The sequence below is a fragment of the Aspergillus piperis genome (genome assembly GCF_003184755.1).
Source record: "Aspergillus piperis CBS 112811 unplaced genomic scaffold BO85scaffold_1, whole genome shotgun sequence".
Classification (NCBI taxonomy): Eukaryota; Fungi; Ascomycota; class Eurotiomycetes; order Eurotiales; family Aspergillaceae; genus Aspergillus; species Aspergillus piperis.
In genome coordinates this window covers 2529434-2548979 of record NW_020291591.1, presented here as the reverse complement: position 1 = coordinate 2548979, position 19546 = coordinate 2529434, and the positions used below count along the sequence as shown (strand labels likewise).

Here is a 19546-nt window from a genome sequence, read left to right as displayed (position 1 = left end):
TTTTTGTTTCCTAATTTATTATATACCTGATTTTCCCTTTTCTGATTTATTTCTATCTGCCTCTTTCCCCGTCTCGTTCCACGGATGTTTAAGGTCAACTATTGTCCCCTCTTGTCTTCCGAGTCCACCACACTCCTTCCCTTCAAGCATCCCCATTCACTTTGAAACATTCCTGGTCTCTACTTGCCTTTGGAAATTCATCGCACTTCGTTTCTCGCATGGCCCGGGTGGCTTCACGTGAAGCTCCAAAGTGGATAAATCGGCTTACATACCTGCTCCGAAACAGGCACCGAACAGCTCATACGGCGTAAGCTGAGCTGGTCTCCCTCTTGTTCCCTCATCACTATCGCTTCTCGCGCAGTGGATTGTTGCCCATTCAACAATTCCCGAAACTCCGCATCGTCTTGCGCAGCAGCATCAAACAACAGCTTTTTGGGTTAAAGAGAAACTCCCGCGCCCAGGGTATTTAAACTCCCTGTCAAAACGGGTTTCTCCTTGCAAGCAGAAAGCTTGGGAATTCCCGCAGCTGGTTTGGTTGGAGACTCAACCTACCTCGATCCGATCGCTATCCGTGGAACCGGAGCTCCAGTCGACCCAGCTGCACTAGGGCCAGACGCTGCTCTCCAGATCCAACCCTTTCCCTGTGCGAGGATTTGGGAAAAAGGACGGGCCCGTGCTCGCTGTCGATCCGGCTCGCCCAAGTCTGGTAGTAGCCCTTAAACTCAAGAAGGAGGGGGGCGCTTTAAACTCGCGCCATCGGCCCTCTTCTACGGTTCAACCATCACCGTCAGCTCTCTCGACTTGTCATTCTCTCACCTTCGCACCAGAGGTTCCCACTCCTCGTCTCCCCCCCAAAGGTTATTTGCCTCCCCCTCCCTGCTTTTCTGGAGTCCCCCAATTCACTCCCTTTTTCCCCCTCCCTCCCTCCTTCCCATTCATTTTTTTAGCTCGGGACTTCGTCCTGGCTTTTTCTGCAACGGCCGATAACAAAGAAAGAAATTCTGACAGCCTGTCAGGCGGGATTGTTCTGATCCTATTCACTGCTATTCTTCCTCTGCTTGGTGTCGAAACGCCAGTGTCACCCTGGCCAATCCGTCTAGCCGAGTTACTGGGAAACCTTGATCAACGGTGGTGTTAACCTTGATTGATTTTACCTCTTTGCCCCCTTTTCAACTAGGTTCGAACCTACAAACAAACGCAAAACAATGGTCAACGGCACCGCTACGGTGTTGGAGCCCACCTTTACGGGATACGTCGCGACAACACAGGATGCGCTGATTCTCTTTGAGGCCTGTCTGACGGGAGTGCTGCACCATGTGCCCCGTCGGCCCCACGATCGCGAACGTGGTCACCTGGTCCGCAGTGGCAGTGTGTTCATCTACGAGGAGAATTCGTCGGGTATCAAGCGATGGACGGATGGAGTGACCTGGAGTCCCAGTCGAATCCTGGGCAACTTTCTCGTCTACCGCGAACTGGAGAAGCCATTTCCTCCCGGCGAAAAAAAGCGAGCGATGAAGAAGGCCAATCGACGCCCGGTGCCTTCGACGAGACCTGGGGAGCCGTATCCGCGACAGGACAGCAACGGCGGTTATTCGCCGTCTTCGACACCCGGTCAGTATCCTGGAGACCGACCACACCAGTCGGACGTGGAGAGAGCGTTGGTGGGCTCGCTGGTGGACTCGTATGGCTTTAAGGATTCGGGACTCGTGAAGAAGACGATGAGTGTGACGGTTTCGGGGGTGACACACCACCTGGTCTCGTATTACAGCGTGGAGGACGTGATGCGCGGGCTGTTGAACCCGCCATCGATGGTCGACTCGCTGCGGTACATTCGGCCTCGTGCAGAGCTGACGCAGAAGCAAAGCTTCCGGGCACCCATCGATGACTTGGAATCAGGAGGTTTAGAGAACCCGAACGACCCCCATACGATCTACGGATACCGACCTCAGTTGGTAGCACCGCCTGGGTATGCGATCCCCAACCCTCATCCCGAATTCTATATGCACCCCGCGCCGTATGCTGCTACGCATGCTCCGCAGACTGCGGCCATCCCGGGATACTCGATGGCAGGGTCGATTTCGGCGCAGCCAGCTTCCAACCCGTATCTCCCCGCGCCGTCTGCACCTACCCAGATCCCGCAGAAGCCAGACGACTACTCTCAATTCCGGACACCCACTCAGTATGGAACGAGCTTCGATGCTCTGGGTCACAATGCGCTGTCGTCGTCAATCCCTTCTGCACTCAACACGGGCATTCCGAGCTCCTTGAGCGATCGCAACCGATCCCAGTCGGATCACAGCCCTTCGGCCTATCGCAACTCGTCAATATCCTCACGCAGCGTTGCGACCGACGCGACCTCGCCCATCGATCCGGCCACGCCGGCCACATATTCACGGGGAGGAAGCTTCAGCCTGGGTCCGCTTGATGGACCGCATCAACCACTGGAACAGCGTGGCATGTCTGCGTTTGATCCGGGCATCCCGCGCCGGGAGTCGAACCCGATGCATGCGCCTTATTACCCGGGCGCAGACCGACATCCGTACTACGTGAGCGCTACCGCACCAGCAGCTCATGCCAATTACCCCGTGTCGACATGGGCAGCGGCTGCTGCTCCGGCGCAGCCTCAGATATGACTCTGAATTCTCCAGCGACCATGACTTGTGGTTTTACCCTCGCTTTAACTTTATTTCTCACACCCCCCTCTTTATTTTCTTCCGTACGAATTTTATTTTTCTGTTGTTTCTCAGAAGGGCGGCAATTTGGGAATAGACTATGCATATACGCTGTGGATGAATACCCGGGTGGGAAAACGCTCTTAGAGGAGACATGGGTGGCTTTTTCCTTGTTGCTGCTGCTTCTGTTACCCCTACGATGATACGATGTCGATCAAAATACCTTCTTTTTCTTATTATATTTTTATTAGCCTGTTCGCGGGTAGTACCCTGGGGGGTTTTCTGGGATTTATTCTGTGTTTTCGCTGTTTGGTGGTCTATGATTTGTTGCGAGTGTGGATTGGTTTTCTGTCTTTTTCATGCGATTATGAGCAATGGGACGGTTTTGGGTGGCATGGTTCTGGGGCGGCTATCTGTCAACACTTTTGTTATTGTTTTGTTGTTCGTGCTACGTGCTACTCTACGTGATGCTCATTGCTTTTGTGTCTGCGTGCTTGGTCCGCTATCATCATATCCTTAGTTGTTACATATGGGAGAAACCATGGGTTCTTAGTGGTGTACATGGAAACTATTTGACGAGATGATCCTATCGGTGATGCATACAGCCAATCGATCGATCAATCAATCAATCAATCAATCAATCAATCAATCCTGGGTTTCAAGCTGGATTCTGTTCTTGGCAAATATTAATGGGCTGTGGTTGTGGTTGTGGTTTGATTTGATGCTACGGAAGGGCTTCTTCTTGTCATGTGCGGGAAGGATAAGCTGGTGATATCATCAATTATCATCTCATCACATCATTGTCGGGTCTAGACATGTCTATTCATTCGTTTGGTTGATTGATCTATGAGAATGCAGTAGTTCGCTATAGCCACGATCTTCTTGTGTTGTAAGATTCAATCAATCAAACAGTGGCTGACTATGCATATTCTTCTTCTTCTTCTTCTTCTTCCTCATTGTGTACTTGTAGTTTACATATACGTAAAATGAAATAAATTTGAAGCTGGTCTAGACCCATCTATACTACCTTACTTGCCAATTAGTATATTGGTATGTTGTTTGCAAAAAACAAGGAATTGAGTAGTAGTGAAATGAAAGAGAAGGTGGATCGTAGGGTAGGTAGTAAAGTAGTAACTAAGATCGAGGCAATCGATCGATCGAATCGAATCGATCCGAACCGGGAAGTTTAAGGTAGTGGTAGTAGTAGTAGATAGATAGAATGGGTGGAATGTGGATGTGGATGTGAAGAAGTCTAATGTCACGGTGACACTTGACACTTTGCTTTTGGCTATCTCCACACTGAGCTCACCTCCACTTCTTACAACTTTACAAGGTGATGATCTAGACCACTTACTGTATTGCTTTTCTTCTCACTCTCATTTACTATTATCTTGGGCTTGTCTAGCTTGTCTATTAGGTGCTGGTTTGATTATTGAGGTATAGAATATTAATAATAAGATCATTGCGTTGAAGGGGGGGTGGGTTGAACTGAATAAATACTGTGTGTTATGTATGTATGTATGTAACTATGTAATTTATATACTGACTGAGTATAATATAATATTCTTTCCTTTGATACCTATCAGTATAGTCATACCTGAACAGTCTCATAAAATATACTGTTAGTAGTTAGTAGTAGTACGGAGTAGTAGTTCATTATTCTGTGTGGTGTAGATGGGTGGCTGTTACGTCACTACTTTCTTACTAAGAACCTTACGTGATCGTACCGTATTATACAATACCGTAATAATATTACCGGGGTAGTTGCTTACATATTAGTATTATCTAGTTGTCTGTTCGTTGTATGTATGTAATCACTTCCTCTTCACCGTTTGTTTATGTTTACGTTGGGTGCTATACTAGCAAAGTACTAGGTGGCGACCATATAAGGGGTCTGTTGAGGCTAATTTGGCTGGTTCGAGTTTTAAAAAATAGTGGTGGTGGTGATTGTTGTTTGGTGTATATGAACCCTACTATCTAGTATTTAATAACTTTCTAGTTTTGACTGATTGTGCAGATTGGTATGGTGGGTAGTGGAATGATATTGAGGATTAGAAATTCATCTCGTAGTGGTGCTTTATGATGTATAGTATAAGTTGGAGGTGGAACCGGACAGTATCTTCACGTTGAATTATATCACTGCGCATCACCCAATCTATCAATCTTGTATCCCGGGTATCATGCTAGTCGCTAACAAAGGCAACTCAATCAGACCAGCCAACTCCGTGCTAAAATGCTATTTATTATTTCCCTTGCTTCGTCGCTCCATTCGTCGCTCGGTTCGCTGCCCATTTCGTACGTTGGTCACTTCCGACGTCACATGCGCGTACCTGCTGCTTGACCCATGTGCATTATCCAACAGTAATCGCATGGTGAAACTTCCCGGGTCGAATCCCGGTATTGCAGGAATGGGCTGGTTGGGGTTGAGTCCCGATTTGCCCGGCAGCAAGGCGGGGATCTTGTTAACTCCACGCAACGGTTCGATCATCGTCCAATCGCGGGTCACGTCGCGTCGGACTTCGTTGTCGTCTTGTGCGATTCCACCGTCCGGGGAGATCTGCAGCAAACTCTGATGTCAGTATATATATTCCTGCAGTTGACTCTTGGTCTCCAATGTATGCTCAAGGGAATTGGGTACCACGTACGCCAGATGAAAACTTCCGCCCTGGCATATGCACGTAATCATCGAACGAGCTTTCTAGGGCTGCAAAATTGAACCCCTTGTCTGCCGTGAGGGGCTCGAAACGCTGGCCCACTTCTGTCCGGAAATCCACCGGCCGTCGACGCACGGGCTTGTATCGCGGTAGGGCTAACAGGGGCCCCGGGTAACTCGACCACCAGCATTGGACGACTGGATCGATGTCCAGCGCAAACTGAACTCGGCTCTCCGCGCGGGGTTTCGAGATCAGCATGGCGAAGGTGAACTCGCGCGGCAGGCCCGATCGCTGCAAGTTGTTCTCCTCCAGGGTCCACACGATCTCGCCGCCCTCAACGTCGAAGGCTCGGCCGCGCGGGCTTCTGAGCGATCGCACCGACCCCTGGATCCGCATCATCTCATACCGCTTATAACGTCCGTTCATGCCACCGCTGGGTGAGAGACTCGCGACAAGAGGGAGGTCAGAAACTCCAAGCGAGCCGCTGAGACTGTAGTTCCATTGTAGGGTTTCAGGGGAAACGGCGCCGTAGAGGAGGTGCGGGGCATGCATGAGGAAGCGGGGATGGCGGGTCCGGTTGCTTGACGATGACTGCTCCCTTGCGCTCTGAACAGAGGCTCGAATGGTGGCTGCTTTGAAGCGATGGGAGAGTGTATTGGGCGAGTGGAAGACGAAGGTGATCCCGAGGAAGTCCACGTGGTTGTGGTCTTGGTTGGACACGGCGGGACTGGCGTAGAACCCGTGCTGAAGACGCTGCACGTGTGCAGTAATGTACGCATCGCCTGGAAGGTGTCGCTCGTAGATACAAGCGCCATTCACGAGGAGACGGGGGTTGACAAGGTTGGGGTCCGGGGTGGCTGTTGGGTCAGAGGGTGGTTGCTTAGCTTGGCCGGCTGGCTTCAGGGGGGACGAAGAGTCCGGCGCTGGAGCGGCAGGACGGTCGATTGTCACCATGGCCATTGTAGGATGCGCCATGGTGAAGGATGGTGTTTCTCCTCCAACGCGGTCATCCCGAATACCCATTGCGATATTGTTGTTGGATCTCCATCAGAAAGGAGAGCGGAGGAGGAGGTCGGGGGGAAAAAGTGCGATGGTATGTCGAAGTGATGGGTGCGGTTTCGCGGGTGGCATGCCCAAGTTTCGCGACCTTTCAGAGAAGCCATTATATCCAGCATTGGGGAGGGACGATGACGACAAACGAGTCGACGGATGGACGAGGTTATATCAGGTGAGAGAGGCGGCGCGGGTCAGCTGGAAGTCTGCGATGGCCGCATGGATCGCGGGCGCCAAGAGGAGCGAAATCAGTCGACAGCGATCATTACGAAGACCACTGTCAGGTGAAAGAAGAAGGTCTTTCGATGAGAGACTGACCTCGACGAAGGGAATGAGTTGAGGAAAGGGGAGGCAGTATGGAGGATGGTTGGAAATGAGTAGTTGTGGAGTCGGAACGAATGATGGAGGCGGATCCAGTCACGGGAACCTTATTTCCATTTCCCCCCCGGAAACTTCTCACTGCGCTTCAATATCTCCATTGCCAGACGGTTAATCTATCTGATCTCAGACTATGCAAGGGGCCGCAGGTTGATCTCTACTGATCGCTCTTAAAACAGCGCTAATCCAGATATCCAGCTCATATAGTAGTCGCATCGCTATCAGCTGCTACAACGATCAGGAGATCCACTTATTAGGTCTGATCTTGCGATCTAAAGAGATCCAGTGTCTGCTGGAAAACCGGTTGGTTTGAGTCACCGTGTGAATCATAGGTAGATAGAGGGAGGCATCGCCATGAGACTCAACTACAGTTCATGACCAGCGTGTATCGTGATCTATAACTAGCAAGGTTCGTTCACGGCAAACCACCAAGCCAACAGCAAAAGACTTGCAATCCCCCATTTTATTGAGACTATCTGATTATAGAACCAGCTGCGATTCCTGACGGCCTGCTCCAGGCCGACTGTGACCAGAAGAAGTGTTGCTTGGGCAGCATTGGAGATTCGTATCAGGCTACAAGCTCCCACCGTTATGATAGAGAATGCCGTTATTGGTCTATTTCAATGAGGCATTTTGGCCGTGGAATACGTGTACAGACCGCTGCTTACAGATTCATTCTCCCTGAATATAATACCGTCGTCTCGTGTCCGGTCTAGACTGCCAAGGCCCAGTCCAGCCACCATGCAGGACTCTAATACACTGAGAGAGAAGATGGAAGCGTAGCAGGGTAACTCAGGTTCATGATTGACCGATGCTGGTTCGCAAGCAGTGTGTAGCTGGACTAAGCTCGTGTCGATCCATCCCAAAGACAAGCTAGCAACGGGCTAGTAGCACTTGATGAGCACGAAGGGTTCGTGATTGACAGCACTCGATCACCTTCATTGGTCTGTGAGGAGCTGGCCCTAACACGTCCAACTCCATGCATCGAAAGATATACTCGGTACTGATTGTTGCACCGATCTGCTTCAGTTCAATTGGCAACTAGATCTGATGGCAACGACACAGCATGGTTTGTTTCCTACTACAATAGCTCAATCCTGCATTGTGTTCCACACAAGAGCGATGCCACAGCCTCATAGACACGACAATCGGGATTTGGTTGGGGGTGAACCGGCAACGGATGCCGAAAGAGCAACGCCATTGTGGGGTACTTCCCTGCAGGTTATGCATATAGCCGTGCTATCCGATTTTGAAAGAAAGCAGGGATTGTTGGTCAATGCGACTTTTAGCTGAGACTCACATCGACAGCGGACAAGACAGTCTTGATCCGGAACGAGACTCGGTCACACAAGCCTATACTCTTCGTCGAACACGTGGATCTGGCGGTTTCGCGGCCTGAACATCAACCACCATACATTCAGAGCGCATGCTAACCCGTCAGATGATGCAGATAGACAGGATACGTCGATCAAGATACGGCAAGCCATAACATCGACACGAGGGTATAATGCCAGGTGAACTGTTCCAAACAAACCGGATTGTGTCACCGGTAGCCGCAGAGGCAGTTCCACGCCAAGAATATCAAAGGCAACGGAAGGCTATTGGCGGGTGGCTAGCAGCCGGGCAGGCTGGATCGTGGAAGACAGTAGTGGCTGGATTGAGCTGCAGCGGTGCGAAAGACCGCGGACCCTGGCCTAGAGTGACCGGGCATACTTGGGGCTAGTGCCAACTAGGCACTCTCACCGAGCAACGTGCAGGCTGGCATCGCAATTTTGCGTCCAGGTGCAGGGAGCCACTGAGCATGAAGAAAGCCACAGTAGATAGATAGATACTCACAAAAATCGAGGAGTGAAAACGAAGCAAGAGACTAAAAGTTTACGAGCCACCCCGCGCTTTGCGTAGCTGCCTGAGCTGACCGCAAGTGTGCATGGATCCGTCCGAGATTGCCGCTGCTATACTCAAGTTACCACTGGAAGAGCACATGCACAGCTCCAAGACTGGCGCTAAATACCTGTGGACTTTTGCATCCAAACCCCGCAGTCTGGAGTTTCTCCGGTGTAGGCGATGCAGTGCACTGCCGTGTGATGTTCAGTTTTCCGAGCGCATGCTTGATAATAGCACATTCCACCCTAGGAAACAGGTTGTGATAGTGGGGAAGGTTCAAATATCAGTCTCGAATATCAGCCTAGGAGGAATATCTGGGAAGTGGTAAAAGGCGTATATTTCTTAGTCTACTGGAAGCTCAACAAGAACCAGATGGGGAGCTTGAGCTTGGGAGTGGAGGCGATCCGTGCAGGGAAGGGCTAGACTGATACCGTAGTGATCAGGAAGACGGCCATTATTGGTCAGATAAGTGAGGTTGTTGCCTGAAGGCGATAATCCTAAGCAGTCAGCTGGTGGCCCAAATTGTGGTTGGGTTGTTGTTTTGAAGGGAGAGAATATTGGAGATGGAGTGGAGGGGGAGGGGGAGAGTGAGGCCCAAGCGGTGTGATGGGAAGAAAATGGAGCAAACAGGGAAAAAGGGGAAACCAAAAGCACAAGGCGATCCGAAAAGGCCTCGGAATCCCAATTGGAAACGACACGAGTAGGGCGAGGACCGGCACCCATCAGATCTGACAGATCGCACCCGGTCGGCATGGCAGTCCCGGGTGCATCAGGTGTGGCTAATCGAGTCCAAGCTCCTGCCCAAGAAGGTTCAGGTTGTTTCATGGAAAGATGAGAACCAACCAGAGGCCACGGCCGGAAAAAAGCACGCGGAAGAGGGAAAAAAAAAAAATTAGAAAGAGCGATCGTGCAACTTTGAGCTGGGAATTGTGGCTGGACTTGCAGGAATCAGCAGCAGCCAGAAGCAAGAGCAGCAACAAGCAGCAGGCTTACTCCATAGTCGGTTCCGAGCCTGTGGCCAAACCCACTTGACTGAATCGTTGGCTCACTGGGCCTGGTAGGGAGATGGTCGGCAGACTGACTCGAGAGTGCCGGGGACCCCGTTCCGGAGTAGTGCCGATTGAGCTCAGAACCGAGAGAGGAAGAGTGAGAATGTGAATGTGAGAGATCGTCACCCTCAATGATTGATTAATAATGATAGCAATAATTATAGTAATATTATCCGTTTGGTATCACAAAAAAAAGTAAATAGTACCCACGTTAGTAGAAATTACTGGAAGCTCCCCTGCGTCCCAGTTCACAAGTACATATCAGGCGTCCAGATAACTATCTACGTATATCTATTACTACTTATAGTTAATTAAACCAGATGAGCTCATGTCAGACAGAGCCTTGTTATGGATCACAATTAATCTTAGTACTTAACTAGTAGTAGTGACAGTGATTAATAATATAAGAGAGTCAGCTTCATATGCCAAGAGAAGGATGATGATGGATGATGGATGATGACGAGGATAATCTACGAGATGATGAGTTAATTGTCTTATTATATGGGATGGGCAGCAGCAGCAGCAGAAGAGGAAAATAATCGAGTCGAGGTTGTTTCGGACTAACCGAAAAGAGAGCCCGCCTCGAAATTTCAGATGTTAAAACTTAACGCCGGACAGGAAGTAAGTGGAAGTAAGAGAAACGTAGGCTTATCTCCGACCCACCGTTAAGAATGATGACAAGCAGCCCAAACAAACAACCCAAACATGAAAGTCAAAACGAGGAAAGTGCGCCTGGAAGATGATTTCCTCGCTGAATCCGCGTCGCTCCTTCCGCTTCCAGAGCCATTCGGGTCCAGCCGACCCCTGAATCCATGGCTCCCGTGACCAATCATATTTCTAGAAACTGACATCCGTGGACCTCATCTTGACTCATGAGTAAAAAAGAAGAACCAGATGAAAAAAGGACCCACCGCAGTTCACCCGATGGAATGTCCAGCTTTCCATCGCCTTCTTGCTGCAGTTCCAATTGTCAGCAAATCCACTCCTTCGATCAAGTTCCGCTACCTGGTCCTTCCGTCTCTCTACGTTCTCTGATTGCTTGGTTAATTCCGTCTGCTTGTCGTCGCCGCCACGGATATGGACCCTGGTCCGTTTCGGGTCCATTTGGCATGGCTACAAGCCGAGTCTATTGTCAATGCTCGTTTGCAATCCTGACAAATCCGCCTCCAATCTTGCCTGTCTTTCTCCAGTTCTTCCCTCATGAATAATTTTTTATTTTATTTTTTTTTCCAAAGTGGTCCCGCGGCGTTAGCGTCTGATAACGCCGGCGCCGCCAATATCGTTTATACCCGTGATGCAACGTCCTCCCCTCCTCCACTGACTTATTTATTATCTTTCTCCCCCCTCCTTAGTGTCAGTGGATGGCTCTTGTTTCTTTCTCTCTTTGAGTCGGTTACGGTCTTTCTTTCTTTTCTCCTCCACCCTCACTCCAATCTCCACTCCTCTCAAGGCGTGTGCTGGAGCTCCTGGAGCGCCCCAGTCCCGTGCCACATCAACCCTCTACATACCCCCCTAACTGCACTAATCATCGTCTTTATCTTTGGCTGTACATATCTTCCCATACATACTCCAGCTAAACGTTGATAACATCCCTTGCCTTCCGTATTCGTGGCGTTACCTATTAATATCTATTTATTATCCCTATCCTTTCCCCGTTCTCCTTTCTTCGATCGGAGTTTCACATCTTCAAAAATTTGCTTGGTTCGCCGACTTGTTTTGCGCCACTGGGTTGGTAGCCTACGATATCACCACCACCTTACGTCCGACTTGCAGATCCCCCCCTCGAAATTCGCCTGACGACAGGCGCCACAGTTTCCACCATGGCTGACGAATATCGTCAGCCGGATGCATTGCAAAATGTCCCGACTATCACCCAGGAGCATTCCTACGCCCAAGAAAGCTCCCACGTTATCGCTTCCGACCAAACCGTGACCTCCCAGTCGACTAGCGAGACCGACCTATCCGCTGATGGCCGTTGGGGAGAACAGGAAGAGGAGCCTGTCTCCCGTCGCGGCGCCATGGAGGATTTCGAGGAAATGCGCAAGGAATTGACCCGCCTCAGTTTGCACCAAACCCGTTCCGCTACTCGAGAAGCTCAGCGACTGCGCTCGCGCGCAAGCCAGGCGCGCGATGAGGAGAAGGCTATGGAAGACGACGACGATGACTTGTCCGGCACCACGGACAGCGGTTATGGCGGTTTCGACCTCAGCGAGTTCTTGATGGGCGGCCACCTCGAACGCCGGACGACCGCAGGCGAACCCGCCAAGAAGGTGGGCGTGGTGTTCAAGGACGTCACCGTGAAGGGTGTCGAGACGGGTGCGTCTTTTGTTCGTACCCTTCCGGACGCCGTCATCGGTACCTTTGGACCCGATCTCTACAACATTATCTGCAGGTTCGCCCCCAAACTCCGCTTTGGTCGCAAGCCCCCCGTGAGAGACTTGCTTCACGAGTTTACTGGTGCTGTGCGGGAAGGTGAGATGATGCTGGTGCTGGGAAGACCTGGTGCCGGTTGCTCCACCTTCCTCAAGACCATCGCCAATGACCGAGAAGCCTTCGCCGGCGTCGAGGGTGAGATCAGCTACGGCGGTATGTCCGCGGAGGAGCAGCACAAGCACTTCCGTGGTGAGGTCAACTATAACCAGGAAGATGACCAGCACTTCCCCAACCTCACGGTTTGGCAGACCCTCAAGTTTTCTCTCATTAACAAGACCAAGAAGCACGACAAGGAGAGTATCCCGATCATCATCGATGCTTTGTTGAAGATGTTCGGTATCTCGCACACCAAGAACACCGTGGTCGGCAACGAGTATGTCCGCGGTGTGTCTGGTGGAGAGCGAAAGCGTGTCAGTATCGCGGAGACGCTGGCTACCAAATCCTCCGTCGTCTGCTGGGATAACTCCACCAGAGGTCTCGACGCCAGCACCGCCCTGGATTACGCCAAGTCCCTGCGCATCATGACCGACATCAGCAAGCGGACCACGTTTGTCACCCTGTACCAGGCCGGTGAGAGCATTTACGAACTCATGGACAAGGTGCTGGTGATCGACCAGGGACGCATGCTCTACCAGGGTCCCGCCAACGAGGCGAGACAGTACTTTGTGAACCTTGGTTTCTACTGCCCCGAACAGTCGACCACGGCCGATTTCTTGACTTCCCTGTGCGACCCCAACGCCCGTCAATTCCAGCCCGGCCGGGAAGCTTCGACTCCGAAGACCGCGGAAGAGCTCGAGTCCGTGTTCAGACAAAGCAGTGCCTACCAGCGTATCCTGGACGATGTTTCTGGCTATGAGAAGCAGCTTCAAGACACCAACCAGGAGAGCACCCGTCGCTTCCAGAAGTCGGTCGCCGAGTCGAAGAGTAAGACCGTGTCCAAGAAGTCGCCGTACACCGTTTCTCTGGTCCGCCAGGTCGCCGCCTGTGTGCGTCGTGAGTTCTGGCTGCTCTGGGGTGACAAGACCTCGCTCTACACCAAGTACTTTATTATTCTTTCTAACGGTTTGATTGTCTCGTCCTTGTTCTATGGTGAATCGTTGAATACCAGCGGCGCCTTCTCTCGTGGTGGTGCTCTGTTCTTCTCGATTCTGTTCCTGGGCTGGTTGCAGTTGACGGAACTGATGCCGGCGGTCAGTGGTCGTGGCATTGTTGCCCGTCACAAGGATTATGCCTTCTACCGTCCGTCAGCTGTTTCCATTGCTCGTGTGGTTGTGGATTTCCCAGCCATCTTCTGCATGGTCGTTCCCTTCACCATTATCGTCTACTTCATGTCCGGACTCGACGTGACCGCTTCCAAGTTCTGGATCTACTTCCTCTTTGTGTACACGACGACGTTTTGCATCACGTCCATGTATCGCATGTTCGCTGCGCTCTCGCCATCGATTGACGACGCTGTCCGATTCAGTGGTATCGCGCTTAACGTGTTGATCCTGTTCGTTGGTTATGTCATCCCCAAGCAGTCTCTCATCGATGGTTCGATCTGGTTCGGATGGCTCTTCTACGTCAACCCGTTGTCTTACAGTTATGAAGCCGTTCTGTCCAACGAGTTTGCTGGTCGGCTCATGGACTGCGCCTCATCGATGTTGGTCCCCCAGGGCTCTGACTTGGATCCCAGGTACCAGGGATGCTCTCTCACCGGCTCTCAACTCGGGCAGACGCAGGTCTCGGGTACTAACTACATCGAGACCGCCTACCAGTTCACCCGCCATCACATGTGGCGTAACTTCGGTGTCGTCATTGCCTTCACTGTGCTCTACATCCTGGTGACCGTTTTTGCTGCCGAGTTCCTCTCGTTCGTCGGTGGTGGCGGCGGGGCCTTGGTATTCAAGCGTTCCAAGCGTGCTAAGCAGCTCACGGCGCAGAGCGGCAAGGGAAGTGACGAAGAGAAGACCCAGGGCGCTGGTGTTCAGGCCCAGTCCAACAGCAACAGCGACTCATTCAACCGCATCTCCTCTAGCGACCGCGTCTTCACCTGGTCCAACGTTGAATATACGGTTCCCTACGGCAATGGCACAAGGAAACTTCTCAATGGTGTCAACGGCTATGCTAAACCCGGACTCATGATTGCCCTGATGGGTGCTTCCGGAGCTGGTAAGACTACGCTCCTGAACACTCTGGCTCAGCGTCAGAAAATGGGTGTGGTCACTGGCGACATGCTTGTTGATGGCCATCCTCTGGGCACCGACTTCCAGCGAGGCACCGGCTTCTGTGAGCAGATGGATCTCCACGACAATACCGCTACCATTCGCGAAGCTCTTGAATTTTCCGCGCTGCTCCGTCAGGACAGAAACACTCCGGATGAGGAAAAGCTTGCCTACGTCAACCAAATCATTGACCTTTTGGAACTCGAGGAAATTCAGGATGCCATCATTGGCTCCCTCAACGTCGAGCAGAAGAAGCGCGTCACCATCGGTGTCGAGCTGGCTGCCAAGCCCAGTCTTCTTCTTTTCCTCGACGAGCCCACTAGCGGTCTGGACAGTCAAGCGGCCTTTTCCATCGTGCGTTTCTTGAAGAAGCTTTCTCAAGCCGGACAGGCCATCGTGTGTACGATCCACCAGCCTTCGTCCATGCTGATTCAACAGTTCGACATGATCTTGGCTCTGAACCCTGGCGGTAACACTTTCTACTTCGGCCCGGTCGGTCATGAAGGACGCGACGTGATCAAGTACTTCGCCGACCGTGGTGTTGTCTGCCCTCCTTCGAAGAACGTCGCCGAGTTCATTCTTGAGACGGCAGCTAAGGCGACCAAGAAGGATGGCAAGAGCTTTGACTGGAACGAGGAATGGAGGAACTCGGAGCAAAACCAAAAGATTCTGGACGAGATCAAGACCATCAGAGAGGAGCGCAGCAAGATCCCGCTTGATGAGCAGGGCGTGCCGTATGAATTCGCTGCTCCTGTTACGACCCAAACCTACCTCCTCATGATGAGACTTTTTAGACAGTACTGGAGAGATCCCTCTTACTACTATGGAAAGCTTTTCGTCAGTGTCATCATTGGTATCTTCAACGGATTTGTAAGTACCCTTGGCTCTGGCTCAGCCCTCTCATGCATAGTTACTAATCCATATAGACCTTCTGGATGCTCGGCAACTCCATCTCTAGCATGCAGGACCGGATGTTCTCGATCTTCTTGATTATTCTCCTCCCGCCTATCGTCCTGAACAGTTTGGTTCCCAAGTTCTACATCAATCGGGCACTTTGGGAAGCTCGCGAGTACCCCAGTCGTATCTACGGATGGATCGCATTCTGCACGGCCAACATCATCTGCGAAATCCCGATGGCTATCATCTCCGGACTGATTTACTGGCTGCTGTGGTACTACCCGGCCGGTTTCCCTACGGACTCGAGTAATGCCGGATACGTCTTCCTCATGTCCGTGCTTTTCTTCCTATTCCAAGCCAGCTGGGGTCAATGGATCTGCGCCTTTGCTCCGTCCTTCACCGTCATTTCCAACGTAAGTTATTCCGTTTCCAGAGTTAACCAAAGCAAACAATTAACTCATCCACCAGACTCTCCCCTTCTTCTTCGTCATGACCGGCCTGTTCAACGGTGTCGTCCGTCCTTACTCTGCGTACCCCGTGTTCTGGAAATACTGGATGTACTACGTCAACCCGGTCACCTGGTGGCTTCGCGGTGTCATCTCGAGCGTCTTCCCCACCGTTGACATCGAATGCGCCTCCTCGGAAACCACCCACTTCAACCCTCCCCCCGGCCAAACCTGCTCTCAGTACGCCAGCGACTGGGTCTCGAGTGCCGGCGTCGGCTACCTCTCCAACCCCAACGCCACCTCGGATTGCCAGTACTGTCCCTACGCCAACGGCTCCCAGTACATGCACACCCTCAATGTGCACGATGGCGACAAGTGGCGCTGCTTCGGTATCTTCCTCGCCTATGTGATCATCAACTGGTTCTTGGTCTACTTTATGATCTACTGCGTGCGTGTCCGTGGCTGGTCTTTTGGACTTGGCTACGTCTTCGCCGCGCTGGGAATGCTCTTCGGTAGCATTAAGAAGCTGTTTGTGAGATCGCCCAAGGCGTAGAGCTGAGGCTTTGCCACTGTTTCCTACCATAGTATTCGTCTGTTTGATGGATGCTGGTGGGTGGGACTCTCCTCCTTTGATATATTATGGGAGGAAGAAAAACAAAACAAAATACAAAATTATCATCATAAAAGATATATACAGGCCCGTGTAGCCTGAGATACGCGATGAAGCAGCAGGAGATAGAGAAAAGCATATTGGTTCGGATTTCTTTTTTTTTCCCTTCTTGGTTTATATTATCATGCAAGATAGATAGAGATGCATTAGCGTGTGTGTTTGTCGGGTGGGCTTGGCTTTTTTGGCCAGCCTTTTCTTCATGTTGTTTCTTTTTTTTTGGATTATATTTTGATCCATAATAGGTACATAATGCATATCATTCTATAGAAAAATTCTATATTATCCTTGCTAGGACTTGCTAGGAGTAGTACTACTAATAGTAGGGAATGTGTATCAGATTGGGTTAGATCATTTTTTTGTTACACAACATATTTCACAAACTCCTTATCCCTATCAAGAACAACATCCAGACCAGTAAAACACAAACCACTCACACCTTCGTCCTAACTCACCACTCGGGTCCAACATCAACTCTGACTCTCCGCAAAAAACCACGGCTTCCTCCCCCCACTATACCTCGCCCCCGGCACCCGCATCGGAACCGGAACAGTATCCCCGAATATAGCGGGGAGGTTTCTCCCGTCGTCGTCATCATTATTGGTTGACGATGAAGATGATGAAGATGATTCAGAGGCTTTGCCTTTACCTTTACCTTTATCTTCGGATATCATCTTATTCTTGACCTCTGGGGTATCCGTCTTGTCTTCGATAACGGGGACTATTACGCCGCATTCCCAGTTTCGGCAGTTCAGCTTGGGAGATTTTGTTGAGCGGTCTTGGACGAGGCGGCCCCTGTTTGGAAGAGAGGTGGGGTGGGTTAGTGAGTGTTGGGTTGGGTGAAATTGAAGGGTTGGGTATGGATGGATGTGATATTTATGAGGAAATACGTACCAGGCACTTTCGGATAGATTGGCACTTCCGATGTATGCCCATGCGCGGCATTGGGTTGATTCTGATAGAGGGATGGGTTCATCGGGGCGGACGTAGAGGATCTATTGTTTAGTGGGGGGTGTGGTGTTAGAGATATTGAATTTGTAGAGAAAGAGGAGGGGATAGGGCGGTAAACGCACCTTGTTATGCATTAACAAGCCTTTTCTTTGACTTTCACAGTCTCGGAGTATATGGCGTGGGAAGTTTTCTCCGTTATACCATCTTGATTGGAAGCAGATGGTGCCTGCGCAGCGAGGACCACCTTTTGAAGTTGCGATGGTGTTCTGGGAAGGAAAGTAGAGACGGAATCGGTCTTTCCATTCGGTGCCTGTGTCTTTCTTGAGGAGTTTGGAGGGATCGTCGCGTCGGGGGACAGGACATGATTTGGAGTAGCGGATTGTGAATTCGGTAAGGCCGTCGTCGCCTTTTGATTTTGGGAGAATTAGGTGTTAGTGCCGGGTTTATGGGTAAGGGCAGGGGGTTTGGGAGTGTGTATACCTTGTGAAGCGAGGTACAAGGAGCGGAGGAATTGGTCTGTTATAGCGCCGACAGAGGAAGCCTTGACTTGTAAGTATGTAGTGGATGGTTGTGGCAAAAGGTAGATGCTCACGATGAAGTCGATGTTCAGTGGTACTGATGTACGAAGGTTCATTCTTTCCACTGCACGACCTAGGCCGCAGTAGCCTGTTCGTCTCCATGCAGTATCTGTGTGAGAGCCACCGCTGGGACTGTTAGCTATATTCAATGCGTCTAGTAGCAAAAGGGGACATACATGGTGTGAACAAAGGCATATTTCGATGTTTTGCTAAAGTCAAAGCTGTCAAGCTTAGCGATGACGTTCTCATGAAGAGTACTGGCTTTGAGGAAATGAACCAGATCTTCGTAGAAATGGGTTGTTGGCTTCTCGGCGCCATTCTTTTTCGGTAAGTCAATAAGAAAGACGCTCTGGAGGTGTGTCAGCAGGGGTCCAAGGGATAGGCGCTCTTGTGCTTATTACGTTCTCCATGACTCCGTTCATCTCACCCCAGTCAAATGGGGTTAGATTAGCTGTCGGTACCACGAGGCGAAGATATCCAGGGTGGAAGAGCAGCATCAACTTTGAGTGCATGCAAACGACCTGCCCACCCATTGGTGGGAAGCATAACCGCAAGTTCCGCATGGTAGCCGTCTCTGATTCGTACTGACGTTTCTTCTCTGGTGATTAGCTTATTCTAGACAAGGCTCGATTCCAGGGTGCGAAGGACAATGGAGAGTGCTCACTGTAGCCTCATCCTCCGCCTGCATGACCATAATGAAACGAGTACTCTCAACATTAAATTTACTGAACAGCCAATCCATCTCCCACATGAATGAGCTCAAGACCGCAAGCTCCAGATCAGACTTCTGCAAGACCTCTTCAATCTTGATATCGTCCCCTTGCCGGGGACATCCAAAAGCCCATGTCTTTTTGACAATACCCTCTGGATATTGAACCGACGGTGAAGTAGATGGGATCGACCTAGAACTTGTAGGCTGTGATGCAGACATAATCGTACCTTTAGTGGCCACAGTGGGTTGGACAGTGGGCTTTGGAGCTAAGTCGATCTTCGAGTGCTTAGTCTCACGGAGATCAATGGAGCTAGTATCCTCGGCCTTTCTCTTAGCAAGTCGTGCGAGACGCTCTTGCTCCATCTGCTTGCGATCGAGACCGAAGATACCCATGGATTTAGCAGGTTCTTGGCCGTTTGTCTTCTCTTCGACCTCTTCTACTGAGGGAGAATCAGTGCCTTGGGGCTCCCCTTTCTCAGAGTCGCTAATTTGTGGATAACTAGAGGCGTTCTGCGATCCTCCTTGAGCGTCTTGCAACGAGAGCGCGATAGCTCTCTTTAGGTCTTCATCATATTGATCATCATCACCCGCCTCATCATCCGTGTCAGATCCTATTACGGACTGCGACTTCGGAAAGATGGGTACAACGTCATCTGAGTCGGACTCCGCTGTGAGATCAACAACCTGTCTCTCGGAGCTGCGACGCTGATCGGGTTCAGAGTCTAGATCAAATGTCTCAAACTGGCGTTCCCCTTCATGTGGAGCCATATTGAATGATTTTTTAAATACCAGCAGATATGATGAGTGAGATGATAGATCCAAGAAAGAGGATAGAATGAAAGTGAGGGTAAAGAGGGGATGAGTCGGTAACAACTAGCGGAATAAATAAAGGCCTGATGGTAGTTCGTACCGGAGGTTGTCTGTTTATCAGGCCGACGCTAGAGATGCTTCAGCGCAGCAAAACAAGC

General features: G+C 50.8%; 5 protein-coding genes across 5 annotated transcripts; 3 read left to right on the top strand and 2 right to left on the bottom strand.

The window, feature by feature from the left end:
* Positions 1 to 1205: 1205 nt before the first annotated feature.
* On the top strand, positions 1206 to 2633 carry BO85DRAFT_360006 (camp independent regulatory protein; the record flags this gene model as incomplete). Its single annotated transcript, XM_025655536.1, has 1 exon — positions 1206 to 2633. The coding sequence occupies one exon, from the start codon at positions 1206 to 1208 to the stop codon at positions 2631 to 2633; it is 1428 nt and encodes a 475-aa protein (XP_025521324.1).
* A 202-nt stretch (positions 2634 to 2835) lies between these two features.
* Positions 2836 to 3544, top strand: BO85DRAFT_444683 (uncharacterized protein). Its single transcript, XM_025659081.1, has one exon. The coding sequence runs from the start codon at positions 3047 to 3049 to the stop codon at positions 3254 to 3256; it is 210 nt and encodes a 69-aa protein (XP_025521323.1). The 5' UTR covers positions 2836 to 3046; the 3' UTR covers positions 3257 to 3544.
* A 1364-nt stretch (positions 3545 to 4908) lies between these two features.
* On the bottom strand, positions 4909 to 6301 carry BO85DRAFT_455410 (uncharacterized protein; the record flags this gene model as incomplete). The annotated part of the gene is made up of 2 exons (XM_025661384.1): positions 4909 to 5229; positions 5318 to 6301. 2 exons carry the CDS (start codon positions 6299 to 6301, stop codon positions 4909 to 4911), a joined length of 1305 nt encoding a protein of 434 aa, XP_025521322.1.
* A 5209-nt stretch (positions 6302 to 11510) lies between these two features.
* On the top strand, positions 11511 to 16595 carry atrF (ABC drug exporter AtrF; the record flags this gene model as incomplete). The annotated part of the gene is made up of 3 exons (XM_025662044.1): positions 11511 to 15197; positions 15254 to 15637; positions 15693 to 16595. The coding sequence occupies 3 exons, from the start codon at positions 11511 to 11513 to the stop codon at positions 16221 to 16223; spliced, it is 4602 nt and encodes a 1533-aa protein (XP_025521321.1). The 3' UTR covers positions 16224 to 16595.
* A 64-nt stretch (positions 16596 to 16659) lies between these two features.
* On the bottom strand, positions 16660 to 19346 carry BO85DRAFT_387695 (uncharacterized protein; the record flags this gene model as incomplete). The annotated part of the gene is made up of 9 exons (XM_025656680.1): positions 16660 to 17132; positions 17232 to 17332; positions 17411 to 17694; positions 17769 to 17829; positions 17881 to 17992; positions 18043 to 18215; positions 18268 to 18459; positions 18531 to 18782; positions 18831 to 19346. The coding sequence occupies 9 exons, from the start codon at positions 19344 to 19346 to the stop codon at positions 16808 to 16810; spliced, it is 2016 nt and encodes a 671-aa protein (XP_025521320.1). The 3' UTR covers positions 16660 to 16807.
* Between the last annotated feature and the right edge of the window lie 200 nt (positions 19347 to 19546).